Source organism: Carassius auratus, unplaced genomic scaffold, assembly GCF_003368295.1.
Source record: "Carassius auratus strain Wakin unplaced genomic scaffold, ASM336829v1 scaf_tig00005214, whole genome shotgun sequence".
Classification (NCBI taxonomy): Eukaryota; Metazoa; Chordata; class Actinopteri; order Cypriniformes; family Cyprinidae; genus Carassius; species Carassius auratus.
This window is the reverse complement of record NW_020523638.1, coordinates 2009563-2028769: the sequence shown is the minus strand read 5'-3', so window position 1 is coordinate 2028769 and position 19207 is coordinate 2009563. Positions and strand designations below refer to the sequence as shown.

At 42.0% G+C, this 19207-nt stretch overlaps 1 protein-coding gene across 1 annotated transcript in view; it reads left to right on the top strand.

Moving 5' to 3' along the window:
* The window catches only part of LOC113070746 (transmembrane protein 132C-like), a 196396-nt gene that overhangs the window by 92249 nt on the left and 84940 nt on the right, over window positions 1–19207 (top strand). Inside the window, exon 3 of the mRNA XM_026244168.1 lies at window positions 5542–5685. Within this exon, the coding sequence (XP_026099953.1) occupies window positions 5542–5685 (144 nt within the window). The remainder of the gene's footprint in view (window positions 1–5541; window positions 5686–19207) is intronic.

Below are 19207 nucleotides of genomic sequence, written 5' to 3'. Positions count from 1 at the left end.
TGTTGCTTTCCATTTAGTTTTGTTCAAACTGAGAAAGACAAACAGCTCACAGCGATCGGATGTTTCAGCGGCCTGCTCTAACAGCAGCCATTCACTCTCTTTGAATGACCATTTCACTCTGCGTGTGTCAGAACAGGGACCTCTAATGGGCTCTTGAACCTTTCTCAGGGTATTTACAGTTTCAGTATGAAAAGGACACAGATCCGTCCTGTTCGTAATCAAAGCTTGAACAGCCAGGGTGAGTGAAAGCACCACAGAACACAGATTTAAGATCTGTAACTGACTTTTAACATCCCTGCCTCCTCACACTGCTGTACTTTTTGCATACACTAGCTGTTATATATTGAGTAACTTATTGCTTTGCATATTTATAATTTACATTGTTTTACCTGAACTTGTTTAGATTTATTTATAAAGCATGTTTACTGTATATATAGACACAGTGCCCCAGTTTTTTTTTTCTTTTTTTTTTTAACCTGTTTTATTCTGTTTTTCTTTAACTTTATTCCTAACTTTATTTTCTGCTTCAGCTGAATTTACATTTCAGAAGCTATGGAGTCTTGCAGAGACAGTATTTCACTGCTTGTTCACTATTTGCATTTGTGACATAAGTGCAGTCTTCTGTAACAAAAGTAACGGGCCATCAAAGGTTTCCTCCTTAAATCCCTCTAAAAATCAGTCTGTAGGTGCTTTTGAAGGAATGGGAAAATATTCAGCAAGCTTCTGGCAGTACCAATGCTGTAAAATTAGTTATTGGGCAAGAAATTTAAGTTTTACAAGAGATTTTACTTCAGAATTTCTACAATGTGATCATTGTAATTTCTTTGTAATTATTTGTGAAATCTAATAGCAAGTTCATATTTTTCAGTGAACTTCAGTTTCTCAGCTCTCTTTAGTTAGATATAGAATTTTGAGATTTATTAAAAATATGTTTTTGAGTACATTATGAAAAACGTCTCGGTTACGTACGTAACCCTCATTCCCTGATGGAGGGAACGGAGACGTTATGTCGACCGACAAATGGGGTCTCACTTGGGAGGCCAATCATCTTTGATTTTAAGAGAAAACACCAATGAAATTGGCTAGTGGATTAACACACCTGAGCCACTCCTCGTGCCAACGGGTATAAATAGGGCGACAGGTGCGTCCACTCATTAGGTTTTACGCTGAGGAGCCGAGAATGTTTCCCGGCAACAGCGAATGGTTCAAGGTTGTGGCATGGGGACATAACGTCTCCGTTCCCTCCATCAAGGAACGAGGGTTACGTACGTAACCGAGACGTTCCCTATCTGTCGGTCACTACGAGTTATGTCGACCGACAAATGGGGTCCTATGGAAAACGCCACAACCTGAACCTCGTCACAACCCTGTGGCACTGCAATTGTTGACAAGCCCTGGCGTGCCACAAAAGCTACGCTTAAGGTCGTAACCTTCCCAAAGCCCCAGCGCAAATTCACTGACCGTGGTAACGAAGGGGCCAAAGGGTGAGTACATCGCTGCTGGAGAAGGCCATGCTGCTGTTCCGCCCACATAAAGTAAATGGAAGGGATTTCAACCTTCAGTGAAAGATTGCTTCAAATCTTCCCTATTTGTTCTTTCAGCTGGCAAGACAATGGGGAAGCGAGCCCTTAGGAAAAGGTGGACCGTCTGGGGATGGAGTCGCAATTCCTCGGGGAAAGTGAGCTGTCGTGAGAGCGCGTTGGCTGCACGATTGAGCTCCCTCGGGATGTGGACACCGTGCAGCGACTTGAGCCACGTCTGACTCCAGAGGAGGGGATGGCGGGCGAGTTGAGACATGCGACGTGATCATAGACCACCCTGTCGGTTGATGTACGAAACAGCCGCAGTGTTGTCCGTGCGGACCAACACGTGCTTGTCCAGCACTAGCGGACGAAACCGTCGCAAAGCTAGATGCACTGCCAGCAACTCCAGGCAGTTGATGTGCCAAAGCAGTCGAGGTCCTGTCCAGGACCCTGAAGCTGCCTGCCCGTTGCATGTCGCGCCCCAGCCCGAGTTGGAGGCATCTGTTGTGACAACAACGTGCCGGGACACTTGTTCTAAGGGCACGCCGGCCCGTAGAAAAGCAAGGTCCGACCGGGGGCTGAATAGGCGGCGACACATCAGTGTGATGGTGACACGATGTGTACCGCGGCGCCATGCCCATCTCGGGACTCGGGAGTGTAACCAGTGCTGAAGTGGTCTCATATGAAGCAACCCCAGCGGCGTGACTGCGGCTGCGGATGCCATATGCCCCAGGAGCCTCTGAAAGTGTTTCAGTGGTACCACTGTCCTGCCTCTGAAGGAACTCAGGCAGTTCAGCACTGACTGGGCACGCTCGCTGGTGAGACGTGCCGTCATACTCACCGAGTCTAACTCCATACCGAGATAAGAGATTCTCTGCACAGGGGAGAGCTTGGTCTTCTCCCGGTTGACCTGAAGTCCCAACTGACTGAGGTGCCGGAGCACGAAGTCCCTGTGATCGCACAACTCTTCTCGGGACCGGGCCATAATGAGCCAGTCGTCGAGATAGTTGAGGATCCTGATGCCCACTTCCCAGAGTGGGGCAAGGGCGCCATCCGCTACCTTTGTGAAGACATGGGGGGACAGGGAGAGCCCGAAGGGGAGGACATTGTACTGCCATGCCTGACCCTCGAAAGCAAAGCGCAGAAACGGTCTGTGATGAGGGAGGATAGAGACATGAAAGTACGCGTCTTTCAGGTCGATCGCTGCAAACCAGTCCTGGGGCTGGACAAATTTGATAATGCGTTTCTGCGTCAACATCCTGAACGGGAGCTTGTGTAGGGCCCGATTCAAGACTCGCAGATCCAGGATAGGTCGAAGGCCACTGCTTTTCTTGGGCACGATGAAGTAAGGGCTGTAAAACCCCGTCCTCATCTCGGCTGGAGGGACCGGCTCGATTGCATCCTTCGCCAACAGGACAGCAATCTCCTCGCGCAAGACAGGGGCGTCTTATCTGCAATTAAATAAGAATGGATTGTATATAAAATTTATGTTTAATGTAGTAAGTTGAACTTAAGAGTGCCTTTTGACCCAGTTAAAACTTAAGTATCATTTGAGACATGCCGCAACTTGTATTTCATTGATACTTATGCAATGCATTTCATGTCAAGAATGGCCAGATATACACACATACACGAACACACACACACAGAGATATCAGTACAATGTACAGTAGGGGTGTGCACGTCAAGGTTGTTGTACACAGATATTGGGCCACAAGTGATGTTTTCAAAATAAATTATAGTTTAGCAACCAAATGATACATCATGAATTTGATTTGGATGTGTTTGTTTCAAATGAGAGGTATGTGAATTAACAAAAAATAATAACAATAAAGGTGCACATGCACTATTTAACAATTTTATTACAACAAATACAACAACAAAAAATACAATGACAGCAACACATTGTAGATCAGATATGTTTTGACAGTAAAAATTTGATTATTATGGGAAATCATTGCTGGTTTGTGAGTTTGTACAGAAATGTTTGAAATCTTGTGAGTTTCAGATTTTGTCTCTCTTCACACTGAGCTTTAAAACTGTTAGTTCTTGTTAGGAGAGGTAAAGGCACTTTGAGTCAGTTTGTATAAGCATTAGGTTTCAAAACAGTCCTTTACAATATGCATGCATTTAGCATGTTCTTGTACTGAGATAACATGTGAGCTGCAGACTGTTATTAAAGGAGTTGTAGAGTATGCAAAAAGCATCAGCTGCAGACTTGGGTTCAGCCACAGGGGTACTGTATGAAGCTTCTGCCAAGAATACGAGTTGATCTACTGTGACACCACAATCTGCCACCCTTTATACTTTAAGCATGTTGGTCAGAGACCAGCTGCAGATTTAGGGACAGTTGTCCTTTGCCCTAGTCTTTCGAGGCTGGAGTGTAAAGATAAACATTAGCAAACTACAGCCAGACACTCATATTTGTTGATATATCCTGTTCTCAGAACATCACTCAGCTCATTATTCTCCATCTGACCACATCTGTTCATAGACCAGCTTTAACAAATTTAATGAAGCACCGTGTGCTCGAACAAACGCCCAGTGGTGAAACCAATTATGAATTGTAGGGCCGGTCTGCAAGGATCACAGGAGGCTTGTAATGAGGGATGTGTGGCCAAGCTAGACCACTCTCATTTCAGGTCCCTCTCCATCTGTTATCTCCCCTGGGTCAATTATGGCCCCTTGTCACATGCTAATGCAGTCCCACCCCCAACCGAGTCTTTTGATCGGCTGTTCGCTGGACATTTGTCATCCTATTACCGGTTTGTGGTCTGCCTGTACCTCTGCTGCTCTCTACCTCTGCTGGCCTTGAGCGGTTCAGAGCGCGGGGAAAATGAAATCTATTCAAGCTCACATCCACTCTGCTTTTTCATTACCGATGACACGCTAGTGTGTCTGGGTGAATTGGCCTAAATTCCCCGCCTTTCTCCCCAGTAGCTCTTTCAGTTTGACTATTATTCTTTTGTATGTTTTTTTTTTTTTCCTGGGTGCACAGTATTGGATTATTGGATCCTACTAGTCGCTGAAACTCTTAAGGCCATTGTGCACAGTAGATGTTAACCATGAGTTCCCACTTTATTTTCACTGGGAAAAGAGTTGCAACACAGCAGCATGCACGGCACAAAACAATATTTATAATGTTATAAAAGATTTCTATTTCAAATAAATGCTGTTCTTTGGAACTTTCCTTTTATCAAATAATCCTGAAAAAGAGGATGCCACTAAACTATTAAGGAGCACAACATTGATTTTAACAATAAATGTTTCTTGAGAATCAAATCAACACACACACACACATATGATGTTCTTTATGAAATTCTATTAATTTTATTTTATGTATTAATAAAATGCATTTATCTGAATGTGCATGTATCTTCATTTTATCATAATATCATTCAAAAGTGATTTTATTTACAATAAGTAAATTGACATTTAGCTCTACTGAGTAGTTCAACTTAAGTGGTAGGTAAAAAATCTACTGCAGGCTTTAGTTAACTATGAGAGCTCTTGAGCTAGCAAAAATAAAAGCTTATAATAGTTCTAATCAGGTGTCTGGTTAAATGCTCAATATAATTGTGGATTGTCCTCCGGTAGGTCAAGTGAAGGCCATAAAGGAGAGACCAAAGAGAGACCGAAGCACTTTAACAGTTGCAGGACTCAGTCAGCTCCATAGAAATCTCTCATTTAGTGTAATGCAGAGAGAGATAGTGGAGTGTGATAGGTCCTGTAGAAAGTAGTCTGCACAGTTGACATTCAAGTAATGTGTTATGTTAAGCCGCTGGCATACTGTAACTGAATGCTTTGGAAATGGAAAGCACTGCAATAACTACACCTTGATTGGGCTTTTTTTCTTTTCTTTTCTTTTCTTTTCTTGCATTGGCCCTTATGTATGTACAATAAAAGATAATGCCAGAATCAACCAAACACTTGATTTTCTGAATGATATGTGCTTTTGAGAAGTATTCATTGTAGTGCATTGATGTTTGTCTCTTTATTGTCTTTCTCTACACTGCAGGGTGAAGTTAAAAGATGGAGTGGCATTCCTTGGCGCTCGACCCAGTAACCCAACTCTCTGGATGGTTAGTCAAGATGTCAGAACAGAAGGTCACAGGATCGTGACTCTGCATTGTCGCCGTAAAGAGTCTAGCTATGGACAGAGGTCAGTTACCATAAACTAGCCCATCCTCAGTTTCAAATGAGTAATTAGTAATTAATAAATTAGTAATATTACAACAGATCATCAAGTGCATTTTTCTGCATTGTCTTAGCACAATGGTGCTGAGAGATGGATAAAGACAGATCAGAGATGGATGTAAACAGATTGCTTTACTATCTGCACATTACATAAGGGATAATCTACATCCAGCCAGTTGTTATCGCAGATTATTACACGGCTCTGTGGAATACTTGATTCTGATTAGTCAGTGGTGAAATTCCTTGATATGATATCCCTCGACAACAGCCAGTAAAAGCTAATAACACAGGCTCATCCGGGTAACAGCAGTCGGCTAGTGATGTTACAAGTGTGATCAGTTTGGATTTTTGTACTATGATTTTTGAAAATATACACCTTGTGAAAACATACACCAAAGCGAGAAAAAAAAGAAGAAAAGGTAATACGTACAGTACATATTGTCTGTGTAATCTAATAAGCTCCTTACTCAAAATTTGGACAAAACGAGGCAAGAGATGTTTTTATTCTTTCACTGCAGACAGAGCAGGACCTTTGTAATGTAATATCTTTAAAAAATAACTAGGCCACTTAAGCGAGATGTGAATATATGAGTGCGTTTCTTCAATTATGGGGACTCCTGGTCCTGTGGAAAAATATCTGAAACACTTTTAACACTTTAGTTTTATTTAATAGGTTTCATTTCAAGCTCTTAACTAACATTGTTGTTTCATTGGTAAACAAGTACACAACTTTTTTGAGAAAAAGATATTTCTTAGATGAAAGTTGAAGGGCAGCGACAGTTTTTGAAATATTAATACAAATCATTTTTACACTATAAATATTGACATGGTCAATGTTTTATTTCATTGTTTGCTCAATCATCATAGTTAATAATTCATATTTTTATGGTGAATTTTCATATTTTTAGATTCAAAGTCTGGAATAAGGTTAAAACAATAAAGAGTTCCACTGTTACAATAATAATAATAATAATAATAATAATAAAAGTTTAACTTTTTTAGTTTTTAATAAAAATCCACCCCTGAGACATAAAAGTGTCTTGGAGAAACACGGATGATCTTTGCATTAGAGAACAGAATATCAAAGCAAGTGGCCTTTATTTTAACTGACTTCACACGTCTTCTAAAATGACCTTGTGCCTTGACTGGAAAGTGAAGTTATTTCTGAAAGTAGCTCTTTCTGCATTTGTTTGTAGATGCCTTAAAGTTTGATGTTTTGAATGTTTGATGTTTTGCATCAAGTTAAGGTACATTTTCAGAAGTGTCAGAATTCCTTTTGGGGGTCACTGTACATGTTTAATGTGTCTAAATAAAGATGTTCTTCAACTCATGAAATAGTAATTTTGGGATTAGGATAACTGGACATCAACAGAGAAATGAAAGGAAGGATTTGAATACCATGTGATGGACTTAAGAGTGCTTAGGAATAGACTTTGAAGTTGTTTAAAGTTGTGAAAGAAATATATGCCGCAGATACATAAAGCCAAAGAGCTTCATTTCCATTCTGCTTACATCACCAAGCAGAAATGCAAAAATAATGACTGTTGTCGAACAAGTTTCTCCAATAGGAATAGGAAAAGACATTGTAACTCTCTTTAAACATCAAATAAAATCTAAAGGAGTTAGGAAAAAGTGCTGTTTAAACTGAATTTACACAGCTTTTCAACTCTTATGCCAAGCCTAAATTAACATATTAATCTTACCCGACAGGAAATGGTTAACAGCACATCTGAATTTTTCTTCCAGTTAGAATACTGAATTAGTGACCTGGGGGTGGGGGGGCGGATCTTCATCCAAAAGTTATTTAGTCCATTTTCGAGTCTTATTTGCATGCTCAAATTAATCTGGAAAATAGGAAAGAGTGTTGATGGATGCAGAAGAAAAAAACACGCTGGTCATAATTAAGTGTGGATTTGCAGTCTTTGTGTGTCATCATACTCTTAATCGCATTTCTCCACAGATCTGGAAATAGCATTAATGAACTGGGCTCTGCAGTGACAGGTGTAATTTTCCACATTAAATGCGGTTGGGTGGAAGTCTGTAAACTTGAAAGATTAAGCTCAGTGTTATCATGAAGCCCAGTGTGACACCACAGAAATGAAATGCCTAAGTAAACAGGCCTTTTGCATAGCGGTATGCACATTCACTATATCAGAATATATATATATATAAAAAACATTTATTTATATATATATATATATATATATATATATATATATATATATATATATATATATATATGTATGTGTGTGTGTGTGTGTAAGGAATACATACATCGGGTGTGCATCATGTTTCTAATAATTCAATGGCACGGAGTCAATTATTCTGTTTATACTACGGTTACCACACCTCAAGACATCAATCAGATGATATATTTAAAGGGATTTGTACTTAAATCGCTATTGTGATTAGGATTATTTCTTCAGCATCTCATCAAACACTTCTTTGGCTAGTTCCAAAACATCATTTTAAAGCTGGTAATGGAGGCTTGAGCCGTTGATAGCATTCTAATGCAGTTATTAATGAAGTTATTAGAAAAAAAGAGAGACAGAGACTCACAGAGAAAGAGAAAGAAAGAGCGAGTGTAAGAGCTTGTGTTAATTAGGCTATCCGTGCATCCTTCAACACTCTTCTGCAGCAGCGTCTCTAAACAGCGCTGTTATTACCTCACTTGTGAGAAATGTCATGTGTAGCCTTTAAGTTGCTACACTATATATGCTAACTGATAAAAACCTCAGGGCAGCGCTAACTACACATTTTTGTGCCAACTCCGTAGTGTGCGTGTGCGAGCATGTGTGATTTCAGTAATTCCTGTGTGCTGTATAGATACTATATGCTAATTTCTGTTATAACATCTTGACTATGCGAAGTGATATGGAACTGTAATGTGGTCAAGATAGCTGGCAGGAACTACTTTCACTGTGCATTTCCCTGAAAATACTTGCACACCACACAACGTTGGTCAGCCAATCAGATTCAAGCATTCAATGGCCTAAGCTACATCGTATTTGTTTTGATTTTTATTTTACAAAAGTATAATACTTTATCAAAATAAAATATAGTGAACCAAACATCTTTGCGCCCACCTCTGCGTCACCATTGGAATGCAACTGAATTACAAATCCTATAGTTTACATAATAAATATGTTTAGCATCCACATACATGGCAAATAAGGAAATATTATGGAATATTTGGATTTGTGCTGAATGAGAGAGGTAGGATATAAGAGCATAAAGCTCCATATTGCAAACGAGTGCACAAGCCTTTAAAGTACAAACCCGATTTCAAAAAAGTTGGGACACTGTACAAATTGTGAGGAAAAAAGGAATGGAATAATTTACAAATCTCATAAACGTATATTTTATTCACAATAGAATATACATAACATATCAAATGTTGAAAGTGAGACATTTTGAAATGTCATGCCAAATATTGGATTTTTCGATTTCATGAGAGCTACACATTCCAAAAAGTTGGGAAAAGTAGCAATAAGAGGCTTGAAAAGCTAAATGTACATATAAGGAACACCTGGAGGAAAAATTTGCAATTTATGAGGTCAATTGGCAACATGACTGGGTATAAAAAGATCCTCTCAGTGTGGCAGTGTCTATCAGAAGTCAAGATGGGCAGAGGATCACCAATTCCCCCAATGCTGCGGCAAAAAATAGTGGAGCAATATCAGAAAGGAGTTTCACAGAGAAAAATTTAAAGAGTTTGAAGTTATCATCATCTACAGTGCATAATATCATCCAAAGATTCAGAGAATCTGGAACAATCTCTTTGTGTAACGGTCAAGGCCGGAAAACCATACTGGATGGCCATAATCTTCGGGACGGCACTGCATCACATACAGGAATGCTACTGTAATGGAAATCACAACATGGGCTCAGGAATACTTCCAGAAAACATTGTCGGTGAACACAATCCACCTTGCCATTCGCCGTTGCCAGCTAAAACTCCATAGCCAAGCCATATCTGAACATGATCCACAAGCACAGGGTGTTTTCACTGGGCCAAGGCTCATTTAAAATGGACTGTGGCAAAGTGGAAAACTGTTCTGTGGCAAAGTGGAAAAAAGTTATTTTTGGAAAACTGGGATGCCATGTCATCCGGCATAAAGAGGACAAGGACAACCCAAGCTGTTATCAGCGCTCATTTCAGAAGCGTGCATCTCTGATGGTATGGGGTTGCATGAGTGTGTGTGGCATGGGCAACTTACACATTTGGAAAGGCACCATCAACGCGGAAAGGTATATCCAAGTTCTAGAACAACATATGCTCTCATCCAGATGTCGTGTCTTTTCAGGGAAGACATTGCCTTTTCCAACATGACAATGCCAGACCACATACTGCATCAATTACAACATCATGGCTGCGTAGAAAAAGGATCCGGGTACTGAAATGGCCAGTCTGCAGTCCAGATCTTTCACACATAGAAAACATGTGGCGCATCATAAAGAAGAAGATGTGACAAAGAAGACCTAAGACAGTTGAGCAGCTAGTGATGTGTTGATGCCATGAAATTTTAAATCAACTTATTTTTCCCTAAACATGTAATATTTTCTCGGTTTAAATATTTTATATATCACCTATGTTGTATTCTGAATAAAATATGGAAATTTGAAACCTCCTCATCATTGAATTCTGTTTTTATTCACAATTTGTACAGTGTCCCAGCTTTTTTGAAATCGGGTTTGTATACTCCATTGTCAGTCTCTGAGAGATACATTCAGAGTCAGCACATGGTCGCTGTCTAGTGGGCTTTGTTTTCAAGTGCAAAACTCACAGCTTTCGCAGTCCTTCTGCTGGGAGCCAGTTATAAAACAGCTTTGCACTACTGCAGGCGCCCCCTTCTGGGTTGGGGGTGAATTGCCTGTATTCGTTGTAAGTCTTCATGCATCAAACCAAGATGTCCATTCCGTGATGGTTCGGTATGAATAGATCTATTGTTCCACCCCTAGATTACACAAATATAGTAAGCAGGACAGTTGATAATTTGGTGATTTGATAATAATAAGAAATAATTATTGAGCAGCAAATGAATTCTGAAGGATCATGTGCAACTGAAGACTGGAGTGATGATGCTGAAAATTCAGCTTTGCCATAATAGGAATAAATTATATTATATTTTTATAGTATTCAATTTGTGGGAAAAACTGTAGTAATGTTGAATTCTTGCTGCTTGAACTGAAGCGGGAAGTTATTTTTTCATTTCCTGTTCGTTCTGTAAGCTTTTTAGAGATTTTATTGAAGTTTATGGTTGAGCCTAACTATACTGTAGCTACAAAGTCTCTTATTTGTCAGCTTATAAAAGGTAATTTATTAAAATGCTTTGTCCAGTAATTTAATGTTTTCACCATGCATTGTAGATCATGCTTAATTATCCAAATTTTCCACTCAAAAATGTTATTATTAGGCATTGTGTTCTTTCACACCTCTAATACTTACTTTCTACCATGTAAAAATGTTGTGTATGCTGGCTGCTCTTATAGTGTACAAGTCATGTGGACTCTTTTATGGAAAATAGCAGCCAAGATATTCTCTGCAAAATCTAATTTTGTGCTTCAGAAACAAAAAGAAAACCATAAAAGTTTGGAACAACATGTTGATGAGTAAATTATTTTCTTAATGTAAGATTATCAAATTTGAAAAGTCTATGTAGTGTTCATGTAGTATAGTATTTCCTGTCAAAATTATATTGTAGTGGCTGTTGTTTATGTTTAAAGTTGTAAGGTTTCAAGTGGCTGCTAAACATTGTGCTTAAACATGTTTACATGCCAAATTCTAATCAATCCACAAATTAAATAAATCAATAATACAATCTAAAAGTAAAAATCACACAGACAAACAGAAATTAACTATCTCTTAATTTGATACTCTGAAACTGAACGGAACAGTAACTGAGTTTCCCAGCTGCCTTTGTAGTAGGCAGTCCCTAGAGCAGTCGTGTCATATGACATATTTCTGCTTAATCTTGTCTGGCATTGATCTAAGACCAGGAGTTTCACGAGTTCACCCTTACATCTAATCTGAAGGCAAATAGTAGGCATATTTTGGCGTGCTGTCCTGGGGGAGGGGTCCGGGCCCGGAGCATAGCCCGAACCCAAATAACTCCCCCTATCCCAATTTGGGATAAATAGATTAGAAGTGAGGAGTTGGGGTGGAGGAGGGTTGCCAAAAAACTGTCGTGGGACAGGAGGTAGGAAGACTGGATATATATACGCGTGCGTGCTATAAGATGATTAGCTAAACGAGATGCACCTGTACCAAATTGGATGATTATCTGATCGTGCTTCTCCCGAACTTTGTTAATAAAACCACATTTCACGAGTTCACCCTTACATCTAATCTGAAGGCAAATAGTAGGCATATTTTGGCGTGCTGTCCTGGGGGAGGGGTCCGGGCCCGGAGCATAGCCCGAACCCAAATAACTCCCCAAAAGAAGCTTAAAGCCATAGGACAGCAGCCAGAGAGATAAAATTTAGTTGCCCCCCAAAATATGCGTGTTGGGAAGAAAATGCAGAGCGACCTGGAGAGCCCGTGCAGTGTTCGACGAGAGCTGCGGCTCGCAACGTCTTACCAGCGAGCCCTCCATGCCGCTTATGGGAGGAGCACAATGCCAGATATCAAGAAATGAGGGACTCTTGCTGCCTCCGAAGGGAGCTGCGGCTCTGCTGCACCGGAAGGGAGAGTCCCTCTTGCGGCTGAGTACGAGGCGCGGTTTGTTGCATCTGATGGAGGGCTCTCACTGCGACTGAAGGGAGCCAGCGACTGTATCCCATCGGGAGGGAGATCCCTGGCCGCCATAGAGTATGCAACATAACTCGGACGGGGGGTTCACACTGCGACCGAAGGGAGCCGTGGGTCTGCTGCACCAGAAGGGAGAGCCCCGTCAGATGCTAAATAGGCAATGAGATTCGAGCCGCGGTTTGGCGCGTCGGATGAAGGGCTCCTAATGCAACCGAAGGGAGCCAGCGGCTGTACCCCATCGGGAGGGAGATCCCTAGCCATCGTGGAGCATGCAACATAACTCAGATGGGGGGTTCACACTGCGACCGAAGGGAGCTGTGGGTCTGCTGCACCGGAAGAGGAGCCCTAGTCCGATGCTGAGAAGGCAAAGAGACGCGACTGTTGGAGGGACTCCCGCTGCATCCGAAGGGAGCTGCGGCTCTGCTGCACCGGAAGGGGGAGTCCCCCATTGCGGGTTTATGGAGGCACGGTTTTTTGCCTCTGAGGGTTCTCCCAGCCTCCGTAGGGGGTTCGCAACTCTGCAGCAGGAGTGCTGCCCCGGAGGGGAGAGCCCTGATTGACGCTAACTAGAATACGACTGTTGGAGGGACTTTTGCTGCGTCCGAAGGGAGCTGCGGCTCTGCTGCACCGGAAAGGCGAGTCCCCCTTGCGATGCGAGGCATGGCTTGATGCGTCTGATGGAGGGCTCTCACTGCGACCGAAGGGAGCCAGCAGCTCTATTCCCCCGGGAGGGAGAACCCTATCCGCACTTGAGCATGCAACATAACTCAGACGGGGGGTTCACCCTGCGACCGAAGGGAGCCGTGGGTCTGCTGCACCGGAAGGGAGAGCCCCATCAGATGCAGAATAGGCAAGAAGATTCGAGGAACGGTTTGATGCATCGGATGGAGGGCTCCTGCTGCGACCGAAGGGAGCCAGCGGCTGTGTTCCCCCGGGAGGGAGATCCCGGTCCGCCCTTGAGCATGCAACATAACTCAGACGGGGGGTTCACCCTGCGACCGAAGGGAGCCGTGGGTCTGCTGCACCGGTAGGGGAGCCCCGTCCGATACGGAGTAGGCAAGAAAACGCGACTGATGGAGGGACTCTCGCTGCGTCCGAAGGGAGCTGCGGCTCTGCTGCACCGGAAGGGAGAGTCCCCCTTGCGACTGTATAAGCGGCTTAATTTGATGCATCGGATGGAGGGCTGTCACAACGACCGAAGGGGGCCTGTGGCTCTGCTGCACCGGGAGGGATACCCCCATCTGCCGCTGAGCGCGCAGCGCAACTCAATGACAGATGAAAGGCTCACACTGCGACCGAAGGGAGCCACTGTCCAGCTGCACCGGAAGGGAGAGCCCTGTCCGATGCTGAAATAGGCAAGGAGATTGTAACGATGGCTGGAGGGCCCTTACTTTGGCCGAAGAAACGATAACTGAGAGGCTTCTATTATTCAAGTACACAACATGATTTAAGGAGGAATATATAAAAATTTTTTTTTTTTTTTTTTTTTTTTTTTTTTTTTTTTTAAATGTCTGATGAACAACAACCGAGGGCATCTATCGGATTATGTGAGAGGCCCCTTTTGAGCTGCTTAAGATTAGGGCTGAAACGATTCCTCGAGTAACGCGATTACAAAAAATGATGTAGGCAAATTCCTCTGCTTCGAAGCCTCTTTTAATTTATTCTAAATCTCACGTCGGGTTCTTTCGCAATGAATTTTTTTTTTTTTTTTTTTTTTTTTTTTTTTGAATGAATGAATTAATCAAAATAGGTAATTGCACTTACATCCGATTCACGAATTAATATCTCTAAATATTAAGACGGAACAGTGTTTAAATGTAAATCCTGCATGTTCTGTGTGTCTCTGTTAATGAATGGAGCAGGAGCGCGACTTCCTTTTTCACACACACACTGAAGCGCGCATTACTCTCACGGTAATTTCTGCGTCTGCTGTCTCACTAAATGAGGACTTGAACACATGAACAACATCTCCAGAACTGCTCTGACAGTCAGTTCATGAGCATTTGACTTTAAGTAAAACTAGCGTCACATCACATACACAGAACTGAAAAGGTACGTCAACCCGACTAAATAAAGGTCCGGGGTCCTGACATTTTATCCTACCCATCAGATTTACTGTGCATGCGCACATCAGTATAATTAAGCAACAACACATTTTGTTACTCGATTAATTTTTTTTTTTTTTTTTTTTTTTTTTTTTTTTTTAAACCAGAGTCGTTGATGAAATGAGGGTCCATCGTGAATTTAGATTGGGCGTTCCGGAGTTAGACAAAAGCGAGCCTGATGAGGTTGAATTGGAGAATGGACATAAAATATATATTTTTATTTATTTATTTATTTATTTATTTAATTTTTGAGGCTCTTGCGGCAGCGAGAATTGCGGCAGTAGGGAAGGATGGAAAGGGCTCCTGCGGGAGCAGACACTGCTATGGCAGTGGTGAAATATAGGTAGAGGCTCCTGCGGGAGCAGACACTGCTGCGGCAGTGGTGAAATATAGGTAGAGGCTCCTGCGGGAGCAGACACTGCTGCGGCAGTGGTGAAATATAGGTAGAGGCTCCTGCGGGAGAAGACACTGCTGCGGCAGTGGTGAAATATAGGTAGAGGCTCCTGCGGGAGCAGACACTGCTGCGGCAGTGGTGAAATATAGGTAGAGGCTCCTGCGGGAGCAGACACTGCTGCGGCAGTGGTGAAATATAGGTAGAGGCTCCTGCGGGAGAAGACACTGCTGCGGCAGTGGTGAAATATAGGTAGAGGCTCCTGCGGGAGCAGACACTGCTGCGGCAGTGGTGAAATATAGGTAGAGGCTCCTGCGGAAGCGGAGACTGCTGCGGCAGTGAGGAAAAAACAGAAAAGGCTCCTGCAGGAGCGGACAATACTGCAGCGGTGGGGAGATATAGAGAAGGCTCCTGCGGGAGCGGACAATGCTGCGGCGGTGGGGAGATACAGAGAAAGCTCCTGCGGAAGGATGGCTGAAGTGAGGATTGACCATTACAGATAGATAGGGCATGTTAGGAGAGTTAGCTATGGTAGATTAGGAGTTTTAGTGAAAGGGGATGAGCTGGCGTTAGAGGGGTTGGCTGAAGAGGGTTCGAGATAGATATATAAATAAATAAAATAATCGGCCTGACCAATAATAGGTCTTGGTACCCTCTGCCTTCTGGCAATTCTGGAGCTGGAGGCCACTGAACAGAAAAATGGTTAGTAGCATGAGGGAGCGGAAGAGTTGAGGGCGCGTTTACGAATGGAGGCGGCCTCACGTTTGCTTCAGCTGCTGTAGCTGTGGGTCGTGGGAAGGGGCTGGGGTGTGTGATGTCTTGAAGAACCTGTGTAGCCTGCACTGCTAGCAGAAGTAACAGGATGGAAATACTGAGATGTGCAGGCCCGTGTTGCAAGTAAAAGTAGCTTCATGCTTGCTTTGGCTGCTGTAGTTGTTGGCTGATTTGACAATTGCTCAAACCTTGTCTGAATTGATACAGTCCTGTTGGAAAAGCATCTTTTCCTCTTGTTTTGGCCTTCGGGCCCTTTTAAACAGCCTCCGGAGCAGATAAATTTGGGATGCTGTTTTCCTGTTGTAGTATGGACTGTGAAAATAGAGGCTTTGAAACAATGTAGCATGTTTAGTTTTATAAACCATTGTACCAATAGACATGTCTATAGCAGTAACGTTAATTTGCAGTAATTCAAATTCAAGCCGTTTCTAAAGACATTTACTTTGCATGCTTTTCATATAACAGTCCTAAAAAGACGATAGAAAATTTACTCACACTTGTTGTTCTGCAGCCAAACACGAGGCAGTAGCTGAAAAATTCTGAATAATCATGCCAGTAAATGGTGAAATATGTCCCTAAATAATTGATCCTGCCGGAATAATTGCATGAAACTTATGTCTGTATCATCTCAGTGAGGTTTAAACATGCACAGTAAAGCAAATGTAATGTCTTTAGAAATTTCGGTGTGGATGACAACTCTGCAAAAAGCCTTTGCTTCGTGGTTAAAAAGTGGCATCGTCATCGGACAGAGTTAAGTCATGACGCCGTTTAACAAATTTTGGCGTCTTCATAAGCGCATTCTATATATAACGTCTATTTAAATTGTTCAGATGAGCAAATCACGAGGTTTTCTTGCATGATTAGCATTTTAATTGTTTGGTCAGACGGTTCATATATTGATCTATATATTCACGTTCATAAATCGGGGATTAAACGTGGAATTTATCTTTTGTATGCTAAATATGTAAACAATATGTGCACAGTACCTATAACTGCGCTTTACATTTTGCAAGATTGACATGCTAAATGGCTAACTGACCCGGTTTACTCTCATCTTAACAAAATTGATAAGAGTTCCTTGCGTTTACGAACGACATGTATCTGTTTAATCAACTCGACATGTATACCGGTTTAGTCCTTTCGTTCACGAATGAGAGCTCTCGATCTCTGAGACTCATATGAAACTCGCTCATTGTGGATGACAACTCTGAAAAAATTCTTCATGAATGAGTGTAAACCGAGAACGATTCGTTCGCCTAGAAGATTCATTCGAAAAACGATTCTTTCACGAACGCCATGCCACTACAACAACGCACGGTCTTCGCCGCTAGTGGAGGCAGCATCGAACTGCGACACGGCTGAAAAAGCGAGAGAGGTTTACTGCGCTGAGAACTGGAGCACGGCTGCGATCCAGCATTATAATAGAGCCCGGTCCTGGCGAGAAAATCGTGTTGCCGAGTGAGGCGAGCTCAAGGATTTGCACGAGCTTTTGGCCACAACGTGTGGCTTGGCGAGAAGAGCAGCTGACCGATGACGCTTGTTGGTGTTCGGCGGATAGATATCTTCGTCGGAAGGAAGATTGGGCCTGTGATAAGATGACGGACAGCGCGAACCGAATGCTGACAGAGCGAACCGAATGCTGACAGAGCGAACCGAATGCTGACAGAGCGAACCGAATGCTGACAGAGCGAACCGAATGCTGACAGAGCGAACCGAATGCTGACAGACGGTCTATGCCAAAAAACTGTCGTGGGACAGGAGGTAGGAAGACTGGATATATATACGCGTGCGTGCTATAAGATGATTAGCTAAACGAGATGCACCTGTACCAAATTGGATGATTATCTGATCGTGCTTCTCCCGAACTTTGTTAATAAAACCACATTTAGGACTAAATAAAGCATGTTAGCTTTAATCTAGGTCTTTTGGGACATCCAGAGCTCTAATCTCTCCAGCTGGCTCAGGCATCCTTTAAGACAAAAGAACCACCACTGACCTTACTGTGTATGATCCATTTCCCTCTTTCATCTGACTCCTTTTTCACTTTCTCTTATTGCTTGAGCTATTCCCTCAGCCGGTTTCTTATGTTTCTTTCTACTCTTTTATTCTCTGTTTAATTCCAACACATTTTATAGATATCCAGCGGCTAATTTTCTAAACAGTTGCTACACCTGTGTCTTATTCATTAACCACCCACAATGCAGTTTAACCAGATGCTCTTTGCACTGGTGTAGTGCTGCACTGTGGGTATTTAAATCAAGTCATTGCCTTTTCAGCAAAAACACATTTAAAAGAGAGTTTCTATTGATCACTGCGACAGTAATCGATCAAATGAAAATCAAATGATGGAGAAGAGCATTAACTGGCAATGTTTATCCTGATGCACACTGTCGCTAAGCAATCATTAGCCATATAATTCCATTGAGATATATTATTACAATTTAAAAGAACGTTTTTATATTTTCAAATGTAATTTACTACATTTATTTGTTAATGTAATTTAAAATGTATATAAATGCAAATCTGAATTATTCCAGTATTCAGTGTCACATAATTCTTCAGAAATAATTGTAATGTTCTGATATGAATTTTGATCTATTGATTTTGTCCTCAATGTAAAGAATATATATATATATATATATATATATATATGTTTTATATGTTATGGTCAGTAAATTACCATAAAAGCGTAATGTATGAAATATGATACATTAACCTAAAACTCCTTTCCCACTTACAAAATTGGGATTTACGATGTGTAAACTCCATTGTGATCATTTTTGTATCATTTCCTTTAGTGAATCGTGCTCTAAACCGACACAGACAGCATTTCCAAGTAAATGATGCTATCAGCAGAGACAATTCATTTACAGTGAATTTGCCCTGTTGTTATTCTCCCATTCAGTTTTCCTCACTTCTCTTCCATCTCTTCTCTTTCTCATTACTCCAGTGTTGGATCGTTTCCATCACCATGCCGGACCTGTCATCTAGTTTCTGCTTTCTTCAATATTTCTTGCATTTTTTCATTCTCTTCATCACTGACGGAGGGACAAGGTCCTGGTGTGGATGGATGATGGAGCAGGTTGATCCGCTTCCACCTCTATTTCTTTATTACATTCTCATGTTCTTTTCTCAGTGGGGGAAATTTGATTAGGCGTGCTATTACCTTCGGTGGGCACCTTTCACCCTGCCATTTATGAAAGGTGTTACTGGAGAATAAGGGCTACTGTCAGGCAGACAAAGACAGAGATAGAAATAGTGGGAAGAAACGAGATTGCATCACGTATACAGAGACAAAAGGAATGGGTGACAGGAGGAAAAGGAAGAAAGAAGGGATGTGGTGGTGTGTTTGTGTATAGTCAGCCGTTTTTGCTGCTCTACAGGGTGTAGCATGCCATGTACATTTGTTGAATCTGTCTGTTGCACTCGCAGCTTTTGTTTGTTCGAGGAAGGTCAGAGCAATTTG